The 23,921-nt window shown below is 50.6% G+C and overlaps 1 protein-coding gene across 15 annotated transcripts in view; it reads left to right on the forward strand.

The window, feature by feature from the left end:
* Positions 1-23,921, forward strand: part of LOC144823590 (uncharacterized) — a 739,799-nt gene that overhangs the window by 443,770 nt on the left and 272,108 nt on the right. For 13 of the 15 annotated variants that reach the window (XM_078682228.1, XM_078682261.1, XM_078682304.1 and 10 more), the window contains one exon: positions 7,092-7,247. The exons of the other annotated variants lie outside the window; for them this stretch is intronic. In XM_078682228.1, the coding sequence (XP_078538354.1) occupies positions 7,092-7,247 (156 nt within the window). The remainder of the gene's footprint in view (positions 1-7,091; positions 7,248-23,921) is intronic. 15 annotated transcript variants of the gene reach the window in all.

Raw genomic sequence — 23,921 nt, forward strand, 5'->3', positions numbered from 1 at the left:
GGGTAGGGTTTGAACCCTGTTTTAGCCTTCTAGAAGTACACAATTGTCTCAATTCTTGGAAGGCTAAGGCTTCATATCTTGAGGCAGTCCCCAAGGGATCTACCTCTGCAGGCAGAGAACCACTGGGGTTCAATGGCTGAGACATGGTTTCTAGTGAGGTGTGGTGTTTCACCTACCTACACTATTTGTTTTCCTACAGAACCTATCTAGGAGTTGTAGTCAGGGTGTGCTAGGCCCAGGCTCTACAACAGCTAAGTTCAGTAGAACTTAAGTATACTAAGACTTGTTTTTATATGTACCTACAGGTACCTATGTGATCTTTTAAACGATATCTCAAGATTACAAGTGGTAAAATAACAGCAAGCTCTAATCCCAACCGCTGCACACCAATGTGAGAAGTTGGCCTGGTATATGATGTTCACTATTCTAGTGAGCACCTTGTACCAGTCCAAATAACCCTTATGGTGATGGTTGTAAGTCAACCTTATAGACCAGCTATCCTAGTGGTAGCGTGGACAGAACAGCCTTAGGCTAAAAGACTCTTGAGGGCGTGTAAAACCAGCTGTTTTCCCATATGTAACCCCTTGAATATCAAATGAAAGGATACCACACAGGATATATATAAAATATATATGTAGTTATTTACTAACACACTCCTCTGAACTCTTTATGAGGTCAGAGGCCAAAGCACATAACAAGACACTTAGTTAGAATACCTTAAGTTTCACAAAATACAGTCAGGCCCTAGGGGCGAAGCAAACCATATACACGAGAAAAGGAAAAGGAGCCTAGAGAATTGCTGGGGCTACACTGTCTGACCCTTGGGTTAGGAGTAGGAGGCCCACAGGCGGCGCGTGCAGTGTCTTTACACACACGCGAGAGTCAATGTTAAGTCAATGGGAACTTAGTGTTTAGAAAAAGAAGGATTTAGGACAATTCCGGTCTAGCTAGAAGGAAACAACTAAAAACCTAGACACTTGGATAGTCAATACCCGTGGGAGCACCTAAGTACTCGCGTTACCTCACCCACAGGAAGCGGGTGCATAGGTGTGAAGATGTGTCGGGTTTCACCGTTGAAGTCTATTGAGCCTCTGAAGAAAGATGCTGAAGGCGACCAGGAGGAAGATGTCCGGGTGGATCCAAGGGTGGATCTAGGATGAAGAGAACCTGAAAGCAGAGGGGACAGAGTCTGGGTCACTAGCCAGTGACCGGATGGAACCAGGAAGGAACCAGACGACGTCGAGGAGCAATCAGGTGCTGTCGTGAAGCTTGTCTCTTCAGCCACGTGGACCAGGAGGCGTCGAGGATGACCAGATGCTGGAGAGGAGCTGTCCCACGAAGGTTCTCGCAGATGGAGGGGTCGACTGCCGGATTGGAGTCAACAAACCTTGGCAAAGACAACCCACGCATGATTCAAAGAAGGTTTCTGAGGCAGACCAGCAAGGTCTGAGGGGCCTCACCTTTGCAGGGAGGCTGGGGCCAGTCTGGGGCAACCAGACCAGTGAGTTGGTTCAAAAAAATTGTCGTCACAGAGGTTACTAGCGAACGGGCCAGCAACCGGACAACGTGTCGAGCAGAACACAAGCAGAAGGGCCCCACGCAGAACTCGTGGAGTGTGAAGGGCTGATCTTCGGTGAAGGTGGAGCTCGGATTCGGGGCTTCTCAATCCCCAGTGCACAGCTTTGAGGATTCCTCAGGAGCTGCACAGTTAGCAAGTCGTGGACTTTTCAAGATGGCCGGTCTCACGTGTCTCGTCGCCTCCACGGATCTCAGCTATGCTGAAGAAGTAAAGAGAGAATCAGAGAGGTCTGGAAGTCTGGGTCTTGTCAGGCTCTGTGCTCGGGTTCCGGCAGGAAGCGTTGACAAAGCAAGCTGTTGATTTGCTGGTTGGTGCCTGGTTGCCCAGGGTGGTCACTCCTTGGCCACAAGGGAGATTCTTCAGTCTTCAGCTTCAGCAGAACGTCGAAGGTCCAGAGTTTCGTTTCAAGTTTCAGTTCAGGATCAAATCTAAAGTCCTGGGGCTCTGCTCCTACCTTTATACAACTAAAAGGGGCTGGATTACTTTTTAGGTCCCTCCTGTGGGTGGGACCAGGAAGGGGGGTGGTTACACCCCCTCTCCTTTGTCCAGTTTCGCGCCAGAGCTGGGGCTGGAGTGCCCCAGCAACCGGTTTGAACTGGGGCATGCATGGAGCACCTAGTGTGCCCCAGGCAGTGTCTCATTCTATTCAGCCCTCCCTGTCCCAATACACAAAGTCCTGTCTGGGGTGGTGCTCGCAAACCTCCGTGACTGGAAGAACTCCCAGCGGCAGGAGGTCAGTCTTGTGTCTGTGGCAGCAGCATCCATTTTGTGATGCTGGGGCTCGGGTTAACTTTAACCGGGATAGTCAGAACTAACATGTCTTCTCCCTCTAGAAGGGTGGAATGCTACCCCCATCGCCAGAATTTGCGAGGGGATAGTATTCCAAAGCGTATGACACCTTACACGACATGTTTGGATAAAGCCAAACCAAAGTAAGCATTAACCGCGAGGATTATAATGCACTTAAGAGTATATGGTATGGCAATATCATATAACAGCTATAAGGACATGGTTCCCAAAGCTGCAGACAGGCTCAGCTCATGCTAGAGCACCATCTCACACATAACCAAGCACTCTGCCTTCAGGATTGTTAAGGCCTGCCATAGGAGTGACTTATAGGTTACTATGTGTCTATATATAGGGTAGGTATAGGGATACTATACCTAAGCAAGGGGTGATTACACAACCTTGCCCCAGCTTAGTGATCAGCCAGTTGTGTCAATGTAGGTGGCCAGGCAGGGGTGGCATAATATATGCTGTAGCCCCTGGTAGGCCTTGGGTGTACCTATGCCCTGAGTACCTATGGTACACTATACAGGAACTCAAAAAGGTGACCCAATATCCAATTTGGTATGTACCGACAGTACATGGTGTCCATTTTACAGAGAGAGCAGATAGCCTGGGGTCCTGAATAGCAAGATCCTAGGCCAACTAAGTTGAAAACCAGCTAAACACTAGGCAAAAAGTTGGGGTAACCATAGTCAGGTATCCACCTTCCTACAAGCCCAGCATCAGGGCAACTTGTCCGACCACGTCTTGATCTCAGGGGGCACTGCACAACAGTTGCAGTGTTGGCTCATGGACCGCGATTGGGTCAGCGGCAGATCCCTCTCCCTTCCCCAACCGGAGCACGTAGTTGTGACGGACGCGTCTCTCCAGGGCTGGGGAGGCCAAAGGGGAGAGGCGGAGATCAGAGGCCTCTGGTCTCTGGCGGAGTCCCGTCTCCACGTCAACATTTTGGAGCTGCGGGCGATCCTGCTTGCACTGAAAGCATTCCTCCACTCTGTCCGGGGGAGTGTAGTGCAGGTGTTCACGGACATCACCACCACCATGTGGTACTGCAACAAATAGGGCGGGGTGGGGTCGTGGACCCTTTGCCAGGAGGCTCTGCGCCTCTGGCAGTGGCTGGAACATCAGGGCGTGACCCTGGTGGTATAACACCTGGCAGGTTCTCTGAACTCCAGGGCGGACTAGCTCAGCTGTCGGTGCATGATGGATCACGAATGGCGTCTGACCTCGGACGTGGCACAAGGCCTCTTTCAGCAGTGGGGAGAGCCTTGGTTAGATCTATTCGCCACCGAAGAGAACACGCAATGTCATCAGATCTGCGCGTTGGAATTTCCAAGGCGGCACTCGCTCGGAGACGCTTTTCGTCGCGAGTGGAGCTGCGGTCTGTTGTACGCCTTTCTGCCTATACCACTTCTGCCCAGAGTGTTGAAGAAGATCAAGCGCGACCGGGCCCAATTCATCCTTGTGGCTTCGGCTGGGCACAAAGATACTGGTATCCCGAGCTACTCAGCATGTCAGTCGATCCCCCGATTCGTCTGTCTCTTCAGGAGGACCTTCTGTCGCAGCAGCAGGGGACGGTCCTCCACCCGAACCTGTCCAGCCTCCACCTCCATGCGTGGAGATTGAGCGGTGACAGTTGAGGCCATTTGACTTGCCTCCTGAAGTTTGTGATGTGATTCTGGCAGCCAGGCGTCCCTCCACAAAACGGTATACGCCTGCAGGTGGAACAGATTTGTGGCATGGCTCACAGCAAAGGCTGTGGATCCACTCTCTGCCCCTCTTTCTGAGGTTCTCCTCTTTCTTCTCTCTCTTGCCCAGCAGGGCTCTGCTCTGGGCACTATCAAGGGCTATCTTTCTGCCATTTCCGCCTTCTTAAGGCTCCCTGATCAGCCCTCTTTGTTCAAGTCCCCAGTTGTAAATAGGTTTTTGAAGGGCATCACTCATATGTTCCCTCTTGTTCCTTTCGTGATGCCTCAGTGGGACTTGAACCTTGTTCTTACTTTTTTGATGTGTGCTCCTTTCGAGCCACTTTATAACTGTCCTCTACGTCTTCTTACTCTTAAGACTGCATTCCTGGTTGCCATCACCTCTGCCAGGAGAGTGAGTGAGCTCCAGGCTCTTTCTTCCAAGCCTCCCTTCCTTTCTGTCCATCCGGACAAGGTTGTGCTGCGTACCCGTCCTTCTTTCCTGCCCAAGGTAGTTACAGCCTTCCACATCGGGCAGTCCATCACCTTGCCCACCTTCTTTCTGCCTCCGCATCCCTCGAAAGAGGAAGAGAGGCTCCATCGTCTGTACCCAAAACGTGCGCTCTCCTTCTACCTTGATCGCACACGCCAGTTCTGGGTGGATGACCAACTTTTTGTTGGTTATGTGAGCGCGATGAAGGGACGGGCGGTGCACAAGCGGACCATCTCTCGGTGAGTTGTGTTGTGCATCAAGGCATGCTACTCTTTGGCTGAAAAGGAGCCTCCTGTTGGGCTGAGGGCCCATTCCACTCGGGCCACGGCGGCTACTATTGCCCTGGGCCGGGGAGTCCCCTTGCAGGACATCTGTCAGGCAGCTACGTGGGCCTCGCTGCACATGTTCGCAAGACACTACTGCCTGGACAGCCAAGTCTGGAGGGATGGCTTTTTTGGCCGTTCCGTCCTCCAGGACTTTCTGGTGTGATCATTGGTTCGCAGACCCACCACCGGGGTTAGTTTTTCTGGGGTATCTATTCTAAGGTAAGGAATCTAATACTAACCTGTTTCTTTCAGATGCAGAAGTTACTTACCTCCGGTAATGATATATCTGTAAGAAACAGTAGTTAGTATTAGATTCCTTACCGCCCCACCCATCCTCCCCGTTCTGCGAACCGATGTCTAGGGTTAAGGTCTTCCCCTTTCAGGGCCCTAGTTTCATGTCACCAGTGTTGGTTTTTATCATGGCTCTGCGTTTCTGGCGCGGAAAAGCTGTGTATAAGAACTGACGTCAGAGCGCGAGGGCGGCGTCTAAGTACTCCGGCGACGTCATCCTGCGCCGACGACGGACGCGGAGCCGCAGACGACGCCTACCGACGTTCAAGGGTACTGCTACGCAAAAGTTTCCGGATCCCGTCTGACGCCTGGGGATATTCTAAGGTAAGGAATCTAATACTAACTACTGTTTCTTACAGATATATCGTTACCAAAGGTAAGTAACTTGTGCATTAATGTAGCTGCCCTGAGAAGGAGAAGATTGTTAGTCACAGAGAGATTGTAGGGGCATATTATCAAGGGCTTTATCTCCGCTTTTTTGGCTTTAAAAGCCAAGAAAGCGGAGATAAAATTATCTCCCTATTACCAAGCTGTCGCTAACACCAGTTAGCGAGAGCTAATAGGAGATAGTGACCATCTTGGACCCCGCTTTGCATGTCAGTGATATTTATCACTAATGACATGCAAAGTGGGCGTGCCAAGATGTTAGCGACTGGAAACAGTCGCTAACATCGCTATCTCCTATTACCAACTTTTGGAGATATTCGCGCTAAGCGCGAATATCTCCAAAAGCTAACACCTGCCCAGGAGCAGTTCTTAGCCATGTTATCCAATGGGAGGTGGATAACATGGCTAAGAGCATTTGCTCGATAATGCATGAATATCGCTGACTTTTCAGCGATATTCATGCATTGCGGCCGTTTTTTATCGCATTTGCGATGAACCTTGCTAATAGCAAGGTTTATCTGCGATAAAAATCGCCGATTTGCGGCGATAATGTTTGTCTCTAAACAAGTTAGAGACAAAAATTATCTCTATTGGTTGGTAATATGCCCCAAGTGATTTGCCCAGAATCACAGGTAGTTGATTGTCCCTGCCGTGACTCGAACCCGGTTCCCTAGCTTCCAGGTCGACCCATCTAGCCGTTAGGCCACATCCTCTCCCTTGCACTGCATGTAGATTGGTTCCAGAGAATGCACCTAGTCAATTGTAGCGCAACCGGTGATACAGAGTATAACAGTTCTGTTTAGTCCTTTTAGGTCTTAAAACCTGAATACCGCTCATCAAAGTTACTACATCTGCATCATAATCTCAAGAAAGGTGGAAAGTAGGCCCCACCATGCACAGTCTTGTCATCAATTTTGTCATTTCAGATGCAGTAACAATGTCATAAATGATGTCATACATCACGTCATGATCCTTAACCTTTGGATAACTTGCCTGTTCTGGTAGACCATACGGCAATTACTCATTTGCCCCTGAATGACGTAATCAATTGGAACACATCCAGAATGGCGAGAACCTCTCTCGCACATGGATTCTGAAAACCCAAACATTGACTAGAGTACCAGCCTCTCAGCTTCAGTGACCTTATACTACACCCAAACCCTTCTAGATAAAATAACACACAGAGCAGAATAGACATGCATTATAACATTGAACAACCTTAGCAGTGTGTTAGCATGCTTGCTTAAGGCACTCAAAACACACAAGCGCTAATGTTAAATTCATGCTTAAAACCAAACATAAAATTAGACGTTAACGCTATGATTGCTTTATCATACTAATTAAAATAATTAAATGACTGACTTAGCCTGGTTTCTCTGTTAATCCAGTGTTGTAATGAATCTATTTCCAACCAGTAATTTAGCAACATGTAAGATATTTATATGCCTAGTTGTTTATTGCCGAATTAAGGCCATTAAGCATGTCTGTTATAAAAGTACAGTCTTGCAAATAAGTGTATTTTACTTGCTTTCATTCTGCAGTCACTGAATAAGGAAGCATACAGTGCATGTGCTTCAGGTGCAACGAGCAGCCGGCATGGATCTATATGGAAGCAATTCCGATCTATCTTTTCCATTAAACACTCAAACAAGGACGACTGGAAGGAAGGCTATCCCACCAGCTTGACCCACGTGAAGGTAGAGTCCATCATAAATATAGACAGACCCATCAGCTTTTAACTACTGCATTTCGAAGGCAAAGCTATTCTGGGTACATTCGAAATTTAGGAAGAGATTTTCAAAAGGACTTGGTACCTCCAGAAAAGATTGGGTTTGGGTCCTATATTTCGAAAAGCACAGGATATGAACTGGAGAACTGAGAGTCCTAGAAGTTCTTTACCTTCTTGAGATATACACCTCTAATAGATAGGAGGTTGTTGCATAGCAATGGCCTTACAAACTGTCATTTGTTTGAGTGGCGGGTTGAGCTTTTAGGGCCTTTCACCAAGATGGATTCTACATCCCCCTGGTGCAAGTGAATGCGGCCTCTGCCTACCTGTGCACTCTCAACACCTCCTCTGCTGACTTAAAGGCTAGTGCCTAGGCACATCAGTGGGGAATGGAGAGACAGGTGGAGTCAGCTGGGCCTGGTCAATATCAGCACGACCCTCGTCCAGGTGCACAGCAGCAAGAGCCAGTCACCACCAGCCTCTTGCTGACAGAACTGAACATGAACCCACGATTAACTTCTTAAAGGTACAGTGTGACACTGAATCCAGTACTGTATCCAGTACCAGATACAGAGGCAGCTTCATTACAATCCAGAAGAGTGCATACCTTGTACATCCATTAAAGACACTGATTGTCTGATCATGATGTTCTTCCCACACCATGTCCCTGAGAAAGCCTTGGACTGCTCTGCCTTGCTATCCTGAGGGTTAAATGCAAACCCACTTCCCAGGGCACTTGTAATGAGGGCCAAAGAGGGGGTGCATTTCAAGTACCTTCATTTAAAATATTCCTAATGAATCAGAGTCTCTACATGCACATTTTGTGGTGGTTTCTATCTGAGACTGCTATGGTTCACACAAGAGGCACTCAAGAAAGAGACAGTGAATCTTCCACCCTAAACTGGGTGCCAGTGGTTGGGAGTTACTACATTGCTGTTCTCTCTGGTAAGACCGGTGGCAGTTCATCATAGACACTACCTAAGCAGAGCAGCAGAATGACGAGGGCAGCAGACAGACATCCACTATCCTCTAAATCAGACCCTTTGGGAGATGTTTGTTGGGTCAATGACACATTTAAATATTTGGCAAACCGCACGTTGATACTGTGAGAACCTGCCCTGGCATATGATGTTCACTTTTCTAGTGAGCACCTTGCACAAGTCCAAACAACCCTTATGGTGACGGTTGTAAGTCAACCTTATAGACCAGCTATCCTAGTGGTAGCGTGGACAGAACAGTCTTCGGCTAAAAGACTCTTGAGGTCGTGTAAAGCCAGCTGGTTTACCATATGTAACCCCTTGAATATCAAATGAAAGGACACCACACAGGATATATATAAAATATATATGTATTTATTTACTAACACACTCCTCTGAACTCTTTATGGGATCAGAGGCCAAAGCACATAACAAGATACTTAGTTAGAATGCGTTAAGTTGCCCAAAATACAGTTAGGCCCTAGGGGCGAAGCAAACCATATACTAAGAATGTGGTATAAGTACCAAGTCACGTGAAAAAGAATGGCCTAGGGTCTGGAGAATCGCTGGGGCTACACTATCTGACCCTTAGGTTAGGAGTAGGAGGCCAATTGCAAAAACAACAATTGATGGACAGAATGCAGAACAATGTCATACATTCACCCAAGTACAGAGATCTGGGCCTAAATCCATCGTTTTCTTGCACTCCACACCACCCCAGTTCAGACATGGCCATATGCAAATCAGCCTTGACCCTGTGCCTCATGGGAACAGTCCAGCCCGATCTGCCAAGCCATGTCTTCCCTGGACCGGAATCAAGCATCCTAGGACCGGCTTCTGGCTATCAGCCGACTTCAGCCAGGATAGCTTGACTCCAGTGGTGTGGAGAGCACGGGACTCACGTCTGAGCATACCCGTCCCATTCGGGGTGACAATTGCAAAAACAACAATTGATGGACAGCATGCAGAACAATGTCATACATTCACCCCAGTACAGAGATCTGGGCCTAAATCTATCGTTTTCTTGCACTCCACACCACCCCAGTTCAGACATGGCCATATGCAAATCAGCCTTGACCTTGTGCCTCATGGGAACAGTCCAGCCCGAACTGCCAAGCCATGTCTTCCCTGGACCGGAATCAAGCATCCTAGGACCGGTTTATGGCTATCAGCCGTCTTCAGCCAGGATAGCTTGAGTCCAGTGGTGTGGAGAGCACGGGACTCACGTCTGAGCATACCCGTCCCACTCGGGCTGACAATTGCAAAAACAACAATTGATGGACAGAATACAGAACAATGTCATACATTCACCCCAGTACAGAGATCTGGGCCTAAATCCATCGTTTTCTTGCACTCCACACCACCCCAGTTCAGACATGGCCATATGCAAATCAGCCTTCACCCTGTGCCTCATGGGAACAGTCCAGCCCGAACTGCCAAGCCATGTCTTCCCTGGACCGGAATCAAGCATCCTAGGACCGGTTTCTGGCTAGTTTCCTGAGGGGAATCTTCCTTTTCTCATGCCCCTGGTTAAGCCCACTTGGGGGTCTGTATGAGGGCTGCCCATTCTGACTCCCATGTATGCTTAGCTTAGCCTGGCTAAGTCTTCTGACTGGGACCTGGCTGTTTTCCTCCAGATCAGAATCTTCCTCCTCTACCTCATCTACCTCATCTGGTACAACAGTATCAGTGGTATCTTCTGTGGAGGGCAGGACTTCATCTGTACTACCTGAAGCACCTGAGTCAGGTGCCTTTTGAGCATCATATTCTTCTAAGAGCTCAACTAGGAATTTGAGGGTAGGGTTTGAACCCTGTTTTAGCCTTCTAGAAGTACACAATTGTCTCAATTCTTGGAAGGCTAAGGCTTCATATCTTGAGGCAGTCCCCAAGGGATCTACCTCTGCAGGCAGAGAACCACTGGGGTTCAATGGCTGAGACATGATTTCTAGTGAGGTGTGGTGTTGCACCTACCTACACTATTTGCTTTCCTACAGAACCTATCTAGGAGTTGTAATCAGGGTGTGCTAGGCCCAGGCTCTACAACAGCTAAGTTCAGTAGAACTTGAGTATACTAAGACTTGTTTTTATATGTACCTACAGGTACCTATGTGATCTTTTAAATGATATCTCAAGATTACAAGTGGTAAAACAACAGCAAGCTCTAATCCCAACCGCTGCACACCAATGTGAGAAGTTGGCCTGGTATATGATGTTCACTATTCTAGTGAGCACCTTGCACCAGTCCAAACAACCCTTATGGTGATGGTTGTAAGTCAACCTTATAGACCAGCTATCCTAGTGGTAGCGTGGACAGAACAGTCTTAGGCTAAAAGAATCTTGAGGGCGTGTAAAGCCAGCTGTTTTACCATATGTAACCCCTTGAATATCAAATGATAGGACACCACACAGGATATATATAAAATATATATGTATTTATGTACTAACACACTCCTCTGAACTCTTTATGAGATCAGAGGCCAAAGCACATAACAAGATACTTACGTTAAGTTGCAAAAAATACAGTTAGGCCCTAGGGGCGAAGCAAACCATATACTAAGAAAGTGGTATAAGTGCCACGTCACGAGAAAAGGAAAGGCCTAGGGCCTGGAGAATCGCTGGGGCTACACTATCTGACCCATAGGTTAGGAGTAGGAGGCCCACAGGCGGCGCGTGCAGTGTATTTACACTAGAAGGACACTAGAAGGAAACAACTAAAAACCTAGACACTTGGATAGTCAATACCCGTGGGAACACCTAAGTACTCGCGTTACCTCACCCACAGGAAGCGGGTGCATAGGTGTGAAGATGTGTCGGGTGTCGCCGTTGAAGTCTATGGAGCCTGTGAAGAAAGATGCTGCAGGCGACCAAGAGGAAGATGTCCGGGTGGATCTAAGGGTGGATCTAGGAGGAAGAGGACCTGAAAGCAGAGGGGACAGAGTCTGGGTCACTAGCCAGTGACCGGATGGAACCAGGAAGGAACCAGACGACGTCGAGGAGCAATCAGGTGCTGTCGTGAAGATTGTCTCTTCAGCCACGCGGACCAGGAGGCTTCGAGGACAACCAGATGCTGGAGAGGAGCTGTCCAACGAAGGTTCTCGCAGATGGAGGGGTTGACTGCCGGATTGGAGTCAACAAGCCTTGGCAAAGGCAACCCACGCAGGATTCAAAGACGGTTTCTGATGCAGACCAGCAAGGTCTGAGGGGCCTCACCTTTGCAGGGACGCTGGGGCCAGTCTGGAGCAACCAGACCAGCGAGTTGGTTTAAAAGGATTGTCGTCACAGAGGCTACTAGCCAACGGGCCAGCAACCGGACAACACGTCGAGCAGAACACAAGCAGAAGGGCACCACGCAGAACTCGTGGAATGTGGAGGGCTGATCTTCGGTGCAGGTGGAGCTCGGATTCGGGGCTTCTCAATCCCCAGTGCACAGCTTTGAGGATACCTCAGGAGCTGCACAGTTAGCAAGTCGTGGACTTTTCAAGATGGCCGGTCCCACGTGTCTCGTCGCCTCCACGGATCTCAGCTATGCTGCAGATGTGAAGAGAGGGTCAGAGAGATCTGGAAGTCTTGGTCTTGTCAGGCTCTGTGCGCGGGTCCCGGCGGGAGCGTCGACAAAGCAAGCCGTTGATTTGCTGGATGGTGCCTGGTTGCCCAGGGTGGTCACTGCTTGGCCACAAGGGAGATTCTTCAGTTTTCTGCTTCAGCAGAACGTCGAAGGTCCAGAGTTTCGTTTCAAGTTTCAGTTCAGGATCAAATCTAAAGTCTTGGGACTCAGCTCCTACCTTTATACAACTAAAAGGGGCTGGATTACTTTCTAGGTCCCTCCTGTGGGTGGGACCAGGAAGGGGGGTAGTTACGCCCCCTCTCCTTTGTCCAGTTTTGCGCCAGAGCTGGGGCTGGAGTGCCCCAGCAACCGGTTTGAACCGGGGTATGATTGGAGCACCTAGTGTGCCCCAGGCAGTGTCTCAATCTATTCAGCCCTCCCTGTCCCAATACACAAAGTCCTGTCTGGGGTTGTGCTCGCACCTCTCCAGGCAGGAAACCTATTGTCCAAACCTCCGTGACTAGAAGTACTCCCAGCAGCAGGAGGTCAGACTTGTGTCTGTGGCAGTAGCATCCATTTTGTGATGCTGGGGCTCTGGTTAACTTTAACCGGGATAGTCAACAACAACATGTCTTCTCCCTCTAGAAGGGTGGAATGCTACCCCTGTCACCAGAATTGGCGAGGGGGTAGTATTCCAAAGTGTATGACACCTTACACGACATGTTTGGATAAAGCCAAACCAAAGTTAGCATTAACTGCGAGGATTATAATGCACTTAAGAGTATATGGTATGGCAATATCATAGAACAGCTATAAGGACATGGTTCTGAAAGCTGCAGACAGGCTCAGCTCATGCTAGAGCACCATCTGACACATAACCAAGCACTCTGCATGCTGCAGCCCCTGGTAGGCCTTGGTTACACCTATGCCCTGAGTACCTAAGATACACTTCTACAGGGGCTGACAAGGTGAACCAATTCCCAATTGTGTATCTACCTAGAGTACATGGTTAGAATTTAGAGAGAGTGCTTCTGGGCTGTGGGTCTGATTAGCTGGCCCACAGCCACATCTAAGTCGAAAACCAGTAAAGCAAAAGCAAAAAGTGGGGGAGACCATAGGAAGCAGACCCTACTCTCCTACACAACCCCCCCACCCCCAAACTTAGGGACATTAATCTAACCTTGACCAGTTGAGTCTTCATGTTCTAAGTGGAAATATCTGGAGAGTCCATCTGCATTGGCATGGTCAGTCCCAGGTCTATGTTCCACTGTAAAGACCATCCCCTGTAGGGAAATGGACCACCTAAGAAGTTTGGGATTTTCACCCTTCATCTGATTTAACCATAGCAGGGGCTTGTGGTCTGTCTGAATCTTGAAGTGAGTGCCAAACAAGTATGGCCTCAGCTTCTTCAGTGCCCACACCACAGCAAAGGCCTCCCTCTATATAGCTGACCAACGTTTCTCTCTAGGGGTCAGCCTTCTGCTTATGAAAGCAATGGGCTGGTCTTGACCATCTATATTCAGTTGTGAAAGTACAGCTCCCACACCCAACTCAGAAGCATTTGTTTGGACTATGATCTTTTTGGAGTAATCTGGACTTTTCAGAATAGGGGCAGTACACATGGCCTGCTTCAGGTCATCAAATGCCTTTTGACAGCTAACTGTCCACTGAACTTTCTTTGGCATCTTTTTGGAAGTGAGGCCATTCAGTGGTGTCACAATGGACCCATAGGTTTTTCACAAACGTCCTGTAGTACCCAGACAGGCCCAATAAAGCTCTGACCTGTGTCTGGGTGATTGGAGGCGTCCAGTCTGTGATGGTCTGGATCTTACTCTCCAGTGGTTGAACCTGACCCCCACCTACCAGGTGGCCCAGGTACACAACCTTGCTCTGCCCTATCTGGCACTTTGTGGCCTTGATAGTGAGGCCTGCCTTTTGCTGGGCCTCTAAAACATTCCTCAGGTGGACCAGGTGATCTTCCCAGGTGGAGCTAAAGACAGCAATATCATCAAGATAAGCTGCACAATAGTCTTCCAGTCCTGTGAGAACTTGATGCACCAACCTTTGGAAAGTGGAAGGTGCATTTTTCAAACCAAAGGGCATTACCACAAATTGATAATGTCCTCCTGGGGTCGAAAATGCTGTCTTGGTTTTTGCATCCTCAGCTAGTCTGATTTGCCAGTAGCCTGCTGTCAGGTCAAATGTGCTCAAGAACTTGGCAGAAGCCAATCTATCAATGTGCTAGGGATGGGATGGGCATCTGTCCTAGTGACAGCATTGAGACCTCCGTAGTCCACACAAAACCTCATCTCTCTCTTACCATCTTGGGTGTGAGGTTTTGGCACCAGGACTACTGGACTGGCCCAAGGGTCTCTGAGGGCTCAATAACTCCCAGCTCCAACATCTTTTGGACCACTGTCCTAATGCAGTCCCTGACATGGTCCGGTTGCCTGTAGATTTTATTGTTGACAGGCAGACTGTCACCAATGTCCATCTCATGGGTGCACCAGCTTGTCTGATTTGGGGTCAGGGAAAACAGATGTCTGAAGGACTGAAGAAATTGTCTGCAGTCCTGTTGCTGATGTTCAGAGAGGCTGTCAGCAAAGACTACACCATCTACTGAACCATCATCAAGGGTTCTGAGTCAGCAGGTATGGGAGAGGGTCACTCTCTTCCTCCTGCCCCTCATCTGTAGCCATGAGCAAGCCTATGTCTGCCCTGTCGACAAATGCTTTGAGTCTGTTGACATGAAGCACCCTGTGGGGGCTTCTGGGAGTCCCAAGGCCCACCAAGTAGGTGACTTCTCCCTTCTGTTCAACTATTGTATGGGGTCCAGACCATTTGTCCTGGAGTGCTGCTTTGGCCACTGGCTCCAACACCCACACTTTCTGTCCTGGCTGGTACACAGTCAGCACAGTTTTTTGGTCATGCCAAGATTTCTGAAGTTCTTGGCTGGCCTCAAGGTTTTTAGAAGCCTTCTCCATATACTCAGCCATCCTGGAGCGGAGACCAAGTACATAGTCCACTATGTCAAGCTTAGGCTTTCTGAGAGGTAACTCCCATCCTTCCTTCACATGACATAGGGGTCCCCTTACATGATGCCCAAAAAAAAGCTCAAAAGGGCTGTAGCCAACCCCCTTTTGTGGGACCTCTCTGTAAGCAAACAGAAGGCAGGGTAAAAGGATGTCCCATCTTCGCTTCAGCTTTTCTGGTAACCCTTTTATCATCCCTTTGAGGGTCTTGTTGAATCTTTCCACATGCCCATTGCACTGGGGGTGATAGGGGGTGGTGAACTTATAGTTGACACCACACTCCTTCCACAGTGCAGTTAGATATCCTGACATGAAGTTTGCACCTTTGGAAAGCCCACTCTGGAGAAAACTCCAAGTAGGGCTCTGCCATAACAGGAGCTGTTGTGGTCCTCAGGGGAATAGCTTCTGGATACCTGGTGGCATGATCCACTACCACCAGTATAAATCTGTGCCCAGAGGCTGTTTGGGGGTCCATTGGTCCTACAATGTGTATCCCCACTCTCTCAAAGGGTACCCCCACAACACAGGTAGTGGTATGAGGGGGGGCCTTTGTTGTGCCACCTGATTTGCCACTGGCTTGGCAGGTAACACAAGAGCGACAAAACTCCTTGGTATCTTCTGACATATGGGGCCAGTGAAAGTGAGGGACAAGCCTGTCCCAAGTCTTGTTCTGGCCCAGGTGTCCTGCTAAGGGAATATCATGGGCCAAGGTAAGAAGGAATTGCAGAGGTATAACCAACCTCCTGGTAGCACCAGGCTTGGGGTCTCTAGCCTCTGAATAAAGGAGCCCATCATCCCAATATACTTTATGGGTACCTTGAGCATTCCCAGCAGCCTCAGCAGCAGCTTGCTGTCTGAGGGTTTCAAGAGAGGAACAGTCTAATTGTGCCTGCCTCAGATCTGCCCTTGAAGGTCCCCCTGTCCCAAGAAACTCAACCTGGTCAGGCTCAAGCTCTTCTAGGACAGTTCCTTCTTGGATCTCAGAATCATCCTCCTGGGAGGGCTGATCCTCAACCTGAGGCAGGGGGGAAGGCACTGCCTTAAACCTCTTGCTCTTTCTCTTGGTTGGTGTCTGGTCTATTGTTCCAAGACCCAGCACCTGTTCAGGTAAGCACTTTTTGGCCTGTGACCTGGTCACAGCAAGGACATTTGCTGAGATTCCCAGCATTTCTGCATGGGTCCTATACTCATGACTGACCATCCTGCATCGTTGGAGGACCCCCCTTTTTTTTTAAACTGCGTAGAGTTATTCACGTACGAGCAGACAGTGAGATGATGCCCATGTGTTTCTATCAGCGCGTACCCCTGGCTGAGAGCCTTTAGATTCTTCACATCTCTGGAGTCCCTATATTTACGTAATTTTTGTATGGGAGGAGAAGTCGGATTCTATTAAAGGACATCCCCTTTACAAGAATAATGACCTAGGTGGATCTAATCCTTATGTGTCCTATACAGAGGAACACCTTTTCGAAGGCCCTTGGAACGGGAGAACTAATAGCCTGAGATGACATTACGAAATTGGATGTCTCTACATCTTTAAGCCCCGCTGTGCAAGAATTGTATTTTATTTGTATTGAAGAAGAAAAATAAGAAATTCTCTACATATTTGAAGAATTTATGTTATACCAAAATTGATTCCCTCTGCCCCCTGACGAAGGATCTGTGAACATTTGGTCCTTTTCCGAAACGCGCGTCAGCGCTTCCTTTTCCTTTTGTTTCTGTTTGTATATATTGTATATAATAGTTTATATTTGTTTTTAGGTTTCGTTTGATGAATTACTTTGTGTATGAGAGTGGAGTGGTGTTTGATAGGTTGAGTGGAAGCATTGTTTTTTGTACACATGATTAGATGAATGTATGTCTTTTTGGGGTTTTGAATATGTCTTCTTCTGGGGCTTATATAAGTCAATGCATTTAATATGAATTTGTTTATGTGTTCTATGATTAATGTCATTAAGAAATTATAAATAAATGAGAATGTTTTTCTAAATAATTCTTTGGATTGGGACAATGATGATTTATACATTAGATAAAAGTAATTGAATACTAAATTAGATATCGGTGAGAGGTCCGTTATTGTTCCTTGGGTCCTATACTCCACCTCAGACCAAACTGAGGTATCTGAAAGAAACAGGATAGTATTAGATTCCTTAAATTAGAATATCCCCAGGCGTCAGACTGGATCCGGAATTGTTTTGCGTAGCAGTACCCTTGCTCGTCGGTAGGCGTCGCCTGCGGCTCCGCGTCCGTCGTCGGCGTCGTGGACGCCGTGATGACGTCGTCTTAGTACTTAGACGCCGCCTCCGCGTGCTGACGTCAGTTCTTCTTTTTTCCGCGCCAGCAGCGCAGATCCGGAAAAAGTGGTAAGTTAGTCATTTTTTGACTAAACTTTTTACGATCCCTTTTGATCATTTTTCGAGTCTTCGACTCCGAATGTTGGCGGTAGCGATGCCAGGTTTTAAGCCTTGTGAGGACTGCGACCGACTGATGTCGGTCACCGACCCTCACCGCCGGTGCCTCCACTGTCTCGGCGTCGACCATGACGACAAGACCTGCTTCGACTGCCGGGCCCTTACTTCGAAAGCTAGGCGGGAGCGGTCCCGCAAGCGACTCGAGCTCCGGCAGTCGGCCCGTGCCGCGAAAGGTCCCGGTCCGGACGGAGGTCGAGGGACCGGTCGCGGGATCGGAGCCATCATAGCTCCGGGAGTCGACATCACTCCTCAGGGTCGAAGTCGTCAGGTAAGCACAAGAAGTCGAAGAGACGTCATCGCTCTTCTGACTCTCTCCGATGCTCGCGCAACGCGGCCGGTGGTTCGGGTGACACCGCCCACGCGGCTCCGTCGGAGTCACGGGCGTCGCTTCCGGCCCCACGCACGGCCGCCGCACGGAGGAGATCAAGCGTTTCCTCATGGCCATGAGGTCTGTCACTCCTCCGGCGGGCTCTGCGGTGCCTTCGGGCCCAGCGGACCCGTCTGGGGGCCCTAGCGGGACGGGGGCTTCGACCCCGACGCCGCCAGCGCCTTCGGGCTCGGCGCCGCAGGGCCCCGCTGGATCCGCTTCTAGATCCGGGTCGTCGCCGGTTGACCTGACGACCTCACCGGCGCCGGTCCCTCAGGTGTCACCTCCGGCGCCGTCTTCGGGCGGCGCCGTCGCCGATGCCTCCCTCGATCCGGTGCCGCTCTCGACGCCGTTTGGAGAGCTTTACTTCAATGAACCGGCCCCATCAATTGACAACCCTGAGTATCAGGAGATGGGTGATAAGGAGAATTTGGAGGGGTCTGAGGACCCTCTGACACGAGAGTGTCAGTCCCAGGAGGACTGAACAGGGGGACTTGGGGATGCCAGTGGTCTGGACACCTCGCCAGACACTGGTTTTGTCTCACCTCCTACCGTGGCTACGGAGGAGGGGGCAACCTACAGTGTGGTGTTGACGCGGGAGGCCAAGGCCTTGGGCCCTTGCGCTCCCCGTCACGGCCGTGAGGACTAACCTCCTCACTGAGGTCCTTACACCGCAGTCAAGCTCGGCTGAGCCTCGGCTGCCGTTTAATGAGGCCTTGCCCGACGTTCTTTTGGGCACTTGGTCCAGGCCCGCTACAGGTTCGCCTGTAGATAGGAACGTGGCCAGACGCCACCACCAGGCCCCGGGCGACCCTTGTTTCCTGTCCACCCACCCCACCCCTGAGAGCCTGGTTATCCAGGCTTCGAATTCCCAGACCGCATTCCCGTTGGCTCATGCCTCTTGGGCCGCTACACCCACTCTCTGTGGGATACGACACGGACGTGCTGCCAGAATGCCCGTTGGAGGTACGGGCTAAACTCAGCCAGGCCCTTGTGGAAGGCCGAGATGCAGCCGGTGTGGGCTGGATACCACCGACTCACTGGGCAGAGCGATGGCAACGACGGTGGTGATTCGTCGCCACGCCTGGTTGAGGTCCGCCAATTTCTCGGCCGATGTCCAGAATACACTCATGGACATGCCATTTGATTGCCGTCGCCTTTTTGGCGACAAGGCAGACCATGCGCTTGAGCGCTTTAAGGACTCCAGGGCTACGGCCAGGTCCTTGGGCCTCTTGGCCCGCGCCAGCAAATGGGTGCCTTTCACTCCTTTCGTGGCCAAGGAAGGGGCACCCCCACACGTGCTGCCAGCCACGCACTGCAGAGTAATATCCAACGCGGTGGCAGCCGTGGAAACCGCCGTGGCGGCGGTTGGGGACAACAGCGAGGACAGTCCACACCTTCCCCCGCAGCATCCGCCTCAAAACCCTCCTAGTCCGTGCTTTCAGGCCCATGTGACGCCAGTGGGGGGCAGGGTTCGCCATCACCTCCTCCACTGGCGCACTGTTACATCGGACAGGTGGGTGCTGCAAATCGTCCGAAGGGGCTACTCCCTCCCCTTCGAGGCGACCCCTCCAGCCATGCCACCGCAATGCCACGGTAATACCACCGCATATCGGGGGATCATTTGCGACTTCTGCAGGAGGAAGTTACGGCCCTCTTGGCCTAGGGGGCCATCGAGCGCGTTCCTGGGTCAGAAGTAGGGTGTGGTTGCTACTCCCACTACTTTCTGGTACCCAGGAAGGGCAAAGGGGGCCTACGCCCTATCTTGGACCTACGGAACGTCAACAGCTTCCTCCGGAAGGAGAAGTTCAAAATGCTGACACTGGCTCAGGTCATGGCTGCTCTGGACCCAGGAGACTGGATGGTAGCGTTGGGCTTGCACGACGTTTATTTCCACATCCCCGTCCTGCCGGCCCACCGGCGCTACCTGCGGTTCACAGTTGGCCACGAGCTCTTTCAGTTTACCGTGCTCCCCTTTGGCCTTACCAGCGCCCCACGGGTGTTCACAAAGTTGATGGTGGTGGTCGCAGCTCATCTGCGCAGGTTAGGGGTTTCAGACTTACCCTACCTCGACGACTGTTTCTTGAAGGCGGGCTCGCCCCAGACAGTCGTCAGCCACCTCCAGACGACTGCAGGCCTCCTGCACCAGCTGGGGTTTTCCATCAATGTGCCGAAGTCACACCTGTGCCCCTCTCAGAAGCTCCTCTTCATCGGAGCGGTTCTCGACTCGGCGCAGTTTCGGGTTTATCCTCCCAAACACCGGATTCGGGATATTCAGGCTCTGATTCCACTCTTTCAGCCTTTATCCCGGGTCTCGGTCAGGTTGACGCTGCGGCTTCTGGTGCTGATGGCCTCCTGCATCCTTCTGGTGCATCAGGCCTAGTGGCGGATGTGGGCTCTGCAGTGGGACCTGAAGTTTCAGTGGGCCCAGCATCAGGGCAACCTATCCGACCATGTCCTGATCTTGGAGGGCACTGCGAGTCAGCTGCAGTGGTGGCTCACGGACTGCGATTGGGTCAGCGGCAGATCCCTCTCCCTTCCCCAACCGGAGCACGTAGTTGTGACAGACGCGTCCCTCCAGGGCTGGGGAGGCCACATGGGAGAGGCGGAGATCAGAGGTCTCTGGTCTCCGGCGGAGTCCCGGCTCCATATCAACCTTTTAGAGCTGCGGGCGATTCGTCTAGCACTGAAGGCATTCCTCCCCTCTGTACGGGGGAGTGTAGTGCAGGTGTTCACGGACAACACCACCGCCATGTGGTACTGCAACAAACAGGGCGGGGTGGGGTTGTGGACCCTTTGCCAGGAGGCTCTGCGCCTCTGGCAGTGGCTGGAACATCAGGGCGTGACCCTGGTGGTTCAACACCTGGCTGGTTCTCTGAACGCCAGGGCGGACGAGCTCAGCCGTCTGTGCATGATGGATCACGAATGGCGTCTGCACTCGGACGTGGCGCAAGGCCTCTTTCAGCAGTGGGGAGAGCCTTGGTTAGATCTATTCGCCACCGAAGAGAACGCGCAATGTCATCAGTTCTGCGCGTTGGAATTTCCAAGGCGGTACTCGCTCGGAGACGCTTTTCGTCGCGAGTGGAGTTGCGGTCTGTTGGACGCCTTTCTGCCTATACCACTTCTGCCCAGAGTGCTGAATATCAAACGCGACCGGGCCCAAGTCATCCTTGTGGCTCCGGACTGTGCACAAAGGTAATGGTATCCCAAGCTACTCAGTATGTCAGTCGATCCCCCGGTTCGTCTGCCTCTTCAGGAGGACCTTCTGTCGCAGCGGCAGGTTACGGTCCTCCACCCGAACCTGTCCAGTCTCCATCTCCATGCTTGGAGATTGAGCGGCGACAGTTGAGGCCATTTGACTTGCCTCCTGAAGTCTGTAATGTCATTCTGGCAGCCAGGCGTCCCTCCACAAAGTCGGTATACGCCTGCCGGTGGAACACATTTGTGGCATGGTGCACAGCAAAGGCTGTGGATCCTCTTTCTGCCCCTCTTTCAGAAGTTCTTCTCTTCCTTCTTTCTCTTGCCCAGCAGGGCTCTGCTCTGGGCACTATCAAGGGCTACCTTTCTGCCCTTTCAGCCTTTCTGAGGCTGCCTGATCAACCTTCTTTGTTCAAGTCCCCTATTGTAACTTGTTTTCTGAAGGGCATCACACACATGTTCCCTCCTGTTCCGTTTGTGATGCCTCAGTGGGACTTGAACCTTGTTCTTAGCTTTTTGATGTGCGCTCCCTTTGAGCCACTTCACAACTGTCCTCTCTGCCTTCTTACTCTGAAGACTGCTTTCCTGGTTACCACCACCTCTGCCAGGAGAGTGAGTGAGCTCCAGGCTCTTTCGTCCAAACCCCCTTTCCTTTCTATCTACCCGGACAAGGTTGTGTTGCGGACTAGACCATCTTTCCTGCCCAAGGTTGTCACGGCCTTCCATATCGGGCAGTCTATCACCTTGCCCACCTTCTTTCCGCCACCGCATCCCTCTAAAGAGGAAGAGCGGCTCCACCGTCTGAACCCAAAACGTGCGATTTCGTTCTATCTGGATCGCACACGCCAGTTCCGGGTGGATGACCAACTCTTTGTTGGTTACGTGGGCGCTAAGAAAGGACGGGCGGTGCACAAGAGGACCATCATTCGGTGGGTTGTCTTGTGTATCGAGGCATGTTACTCCTTGGCGAGGAAGGAGCCTCCTGTTGGGCTACGAGCCCATTCCACTCGGGCCACGGCGGCTACCACTGCCCTGGGCCGGGGAGTCCCCTTGCAGGACATCTGTCAGGCAGCTACGTGGGCATCCCTGCACACGTTTGCAAGACACTACTGCCTGGACAGCCAAGTCCAGAGGGATGGCTTCTTTGGCCGTTCCGTCCTCCACGACTTTCTGGTGTGATTATTGGTTCGCAGACCCACCACCGGGGTTGGTATTGCTGGGGTGTCTATTGTAAAGTAAGGAATCTAATACTAACCTATTTCTTTCAATGAACAAGTTACTTAACTTCGGTAACGATATATCTGTTAGAAACAGTAATTAGTATTAGATTCCTTACTGCCCCACCCATCCTCCCCGTTCTGCGAACTGAAATCTAGGGTTAAGGTCATCACCTTTCAGGGCCCTAATTTCAATGGCACCAGTGTTGGTTTGTAACATGGCTCTGCGTTTCTGGCGCGGAAAAGCTGTGTCTAAGAACTGACGTCAGCACGCTGAGGCGGCGTCTACGTACTCCGACGACGTCATCGCGGCGCCCACGACGCCGACGACGGACGCGGAGCCGCAGACGATGCCTACCGACGCGCAAGGGTACTGCTACGCAAAAAATTTCCGGATCCAGTCTGACGCCTGGGGATATTCTAAGGTAAGGAATCTAATACTAACTACTGTTTCTTACAGATATATTGTTACCGAAGGTAAGTAACTTGTTCTTCAAGATCATTACCTAACAGGCACTCTACAGGAAGGTCTGAACTCACAACAACTCTTTTGAGGCCAGTTACCCCTCCCCAGGAGAAGTTAACAACTGCCACACTATGGGAAGTAGTGGCATTTCTAGCGTTGGTTACAAGGTATTTCTCACCCAGTATGATCTGTTCAGGGTCCACAAAGTTAGGTGTCACCATGGTGACACTGGCACATGTGTCCCTGTAGGCCTGAGCCATCTTGTCATTAATAAAAGGTGTCAGCCTGTTCTTGCTCAGATTACTGGGACTTACAGTAGAGGACATTGCTATGTCCCCATCACAGACAAGAACAGCCTGAGTTGGTACCCTGGCTAGCCCAGAGTCCACCTCAGTTCCCAGGGTCAACCCTACTACACCCGTTTGCTGGAAACCACCACTTACAGCTGGACTAGGGGGAACAGTTGCCTTATGGGCAATGGTGGTTGGTGCTGTGCCCTTCTTGGTGCACTCACTAAACCAGTGAGAGACTGACTTACAGTATCCACACCAGGGCTTCTTTGGGCTTTCTTGTTTCTGTTTGTTCTTTTTGGAGCCACCCTCCCCCTGTGCCTTTTGCGGGCCTGGTGAAGACTTCTGGTCTTTTGGTTTCTGCTCATTACCCTTCTGGTCTGCCTTTTTCTGATCACCCCCTTGGTTTTGTTTTTTCTGCTTAATCCTGGTTCTGACCCATTTGTCTGCCTTCTTTCCCAATTCTTGGGGAGAGGTCAGATCAGAGTCAATCAGGTACTGATGCAATAGCTGGTTTTGACAGTTGCTAAGGATTTGCTCTCTCATGATCAAATTATACAATCCTGTATAGTCCCTAACGTGACTTCCCAATAACCAGCATTCCAGAGCCTTAGTGGCGCAATCAACAAAATCAGTCCAGTCCTGAGTCTGTGTCATCTGGGTATCTCTGAACATCAACCTATACTGTTCAGTAGTTAGGCCAAACCCATCAATCAGAGCACTCTTCAGGTTAGTTGTTAGCATCCCCATCACTAACTGTGGGGAGCTTGTCTCTACCTTTTTCAGAAAAAGAGAGCCATAAGATTGCTGCCCACTGACTTTGGGGTACCTGCTGCACTTTGCAGGCCCTCTCCAAAGCAGTAATCCACTTGTGGATGTCATCCCCTTCTTTATAGGGGGGCACAATCTTGCTTAGGTGTCTATTTTCATAGGACCTATCTTTATCCTTAGGGATATTGCTGCCACCAGTGGGTTCTAACCCACTCTCTCTATGCTCTCTAGCACGAGCAAGCTTCTCTTTGGCCAGGGCAACCTCTAGTTCCTGCCTCTCAATTCTAAGAGCAGCCTCTCTCATTTTGG

This window comes from Lissotriton helveticus, chromosome 1_1 (assembly GCF_964261635.1).
Source record: "Lissotriton helveticus chromosome 1_1, aLisHel1.1, whole genome shotgun sequence".
NCBI classification, from domain to species: Eukaryota; Metazoa; Chordata; class Amphibia; order Caudata; family Salamandridae; genus Lissotriton; species Lissotriton helveticus.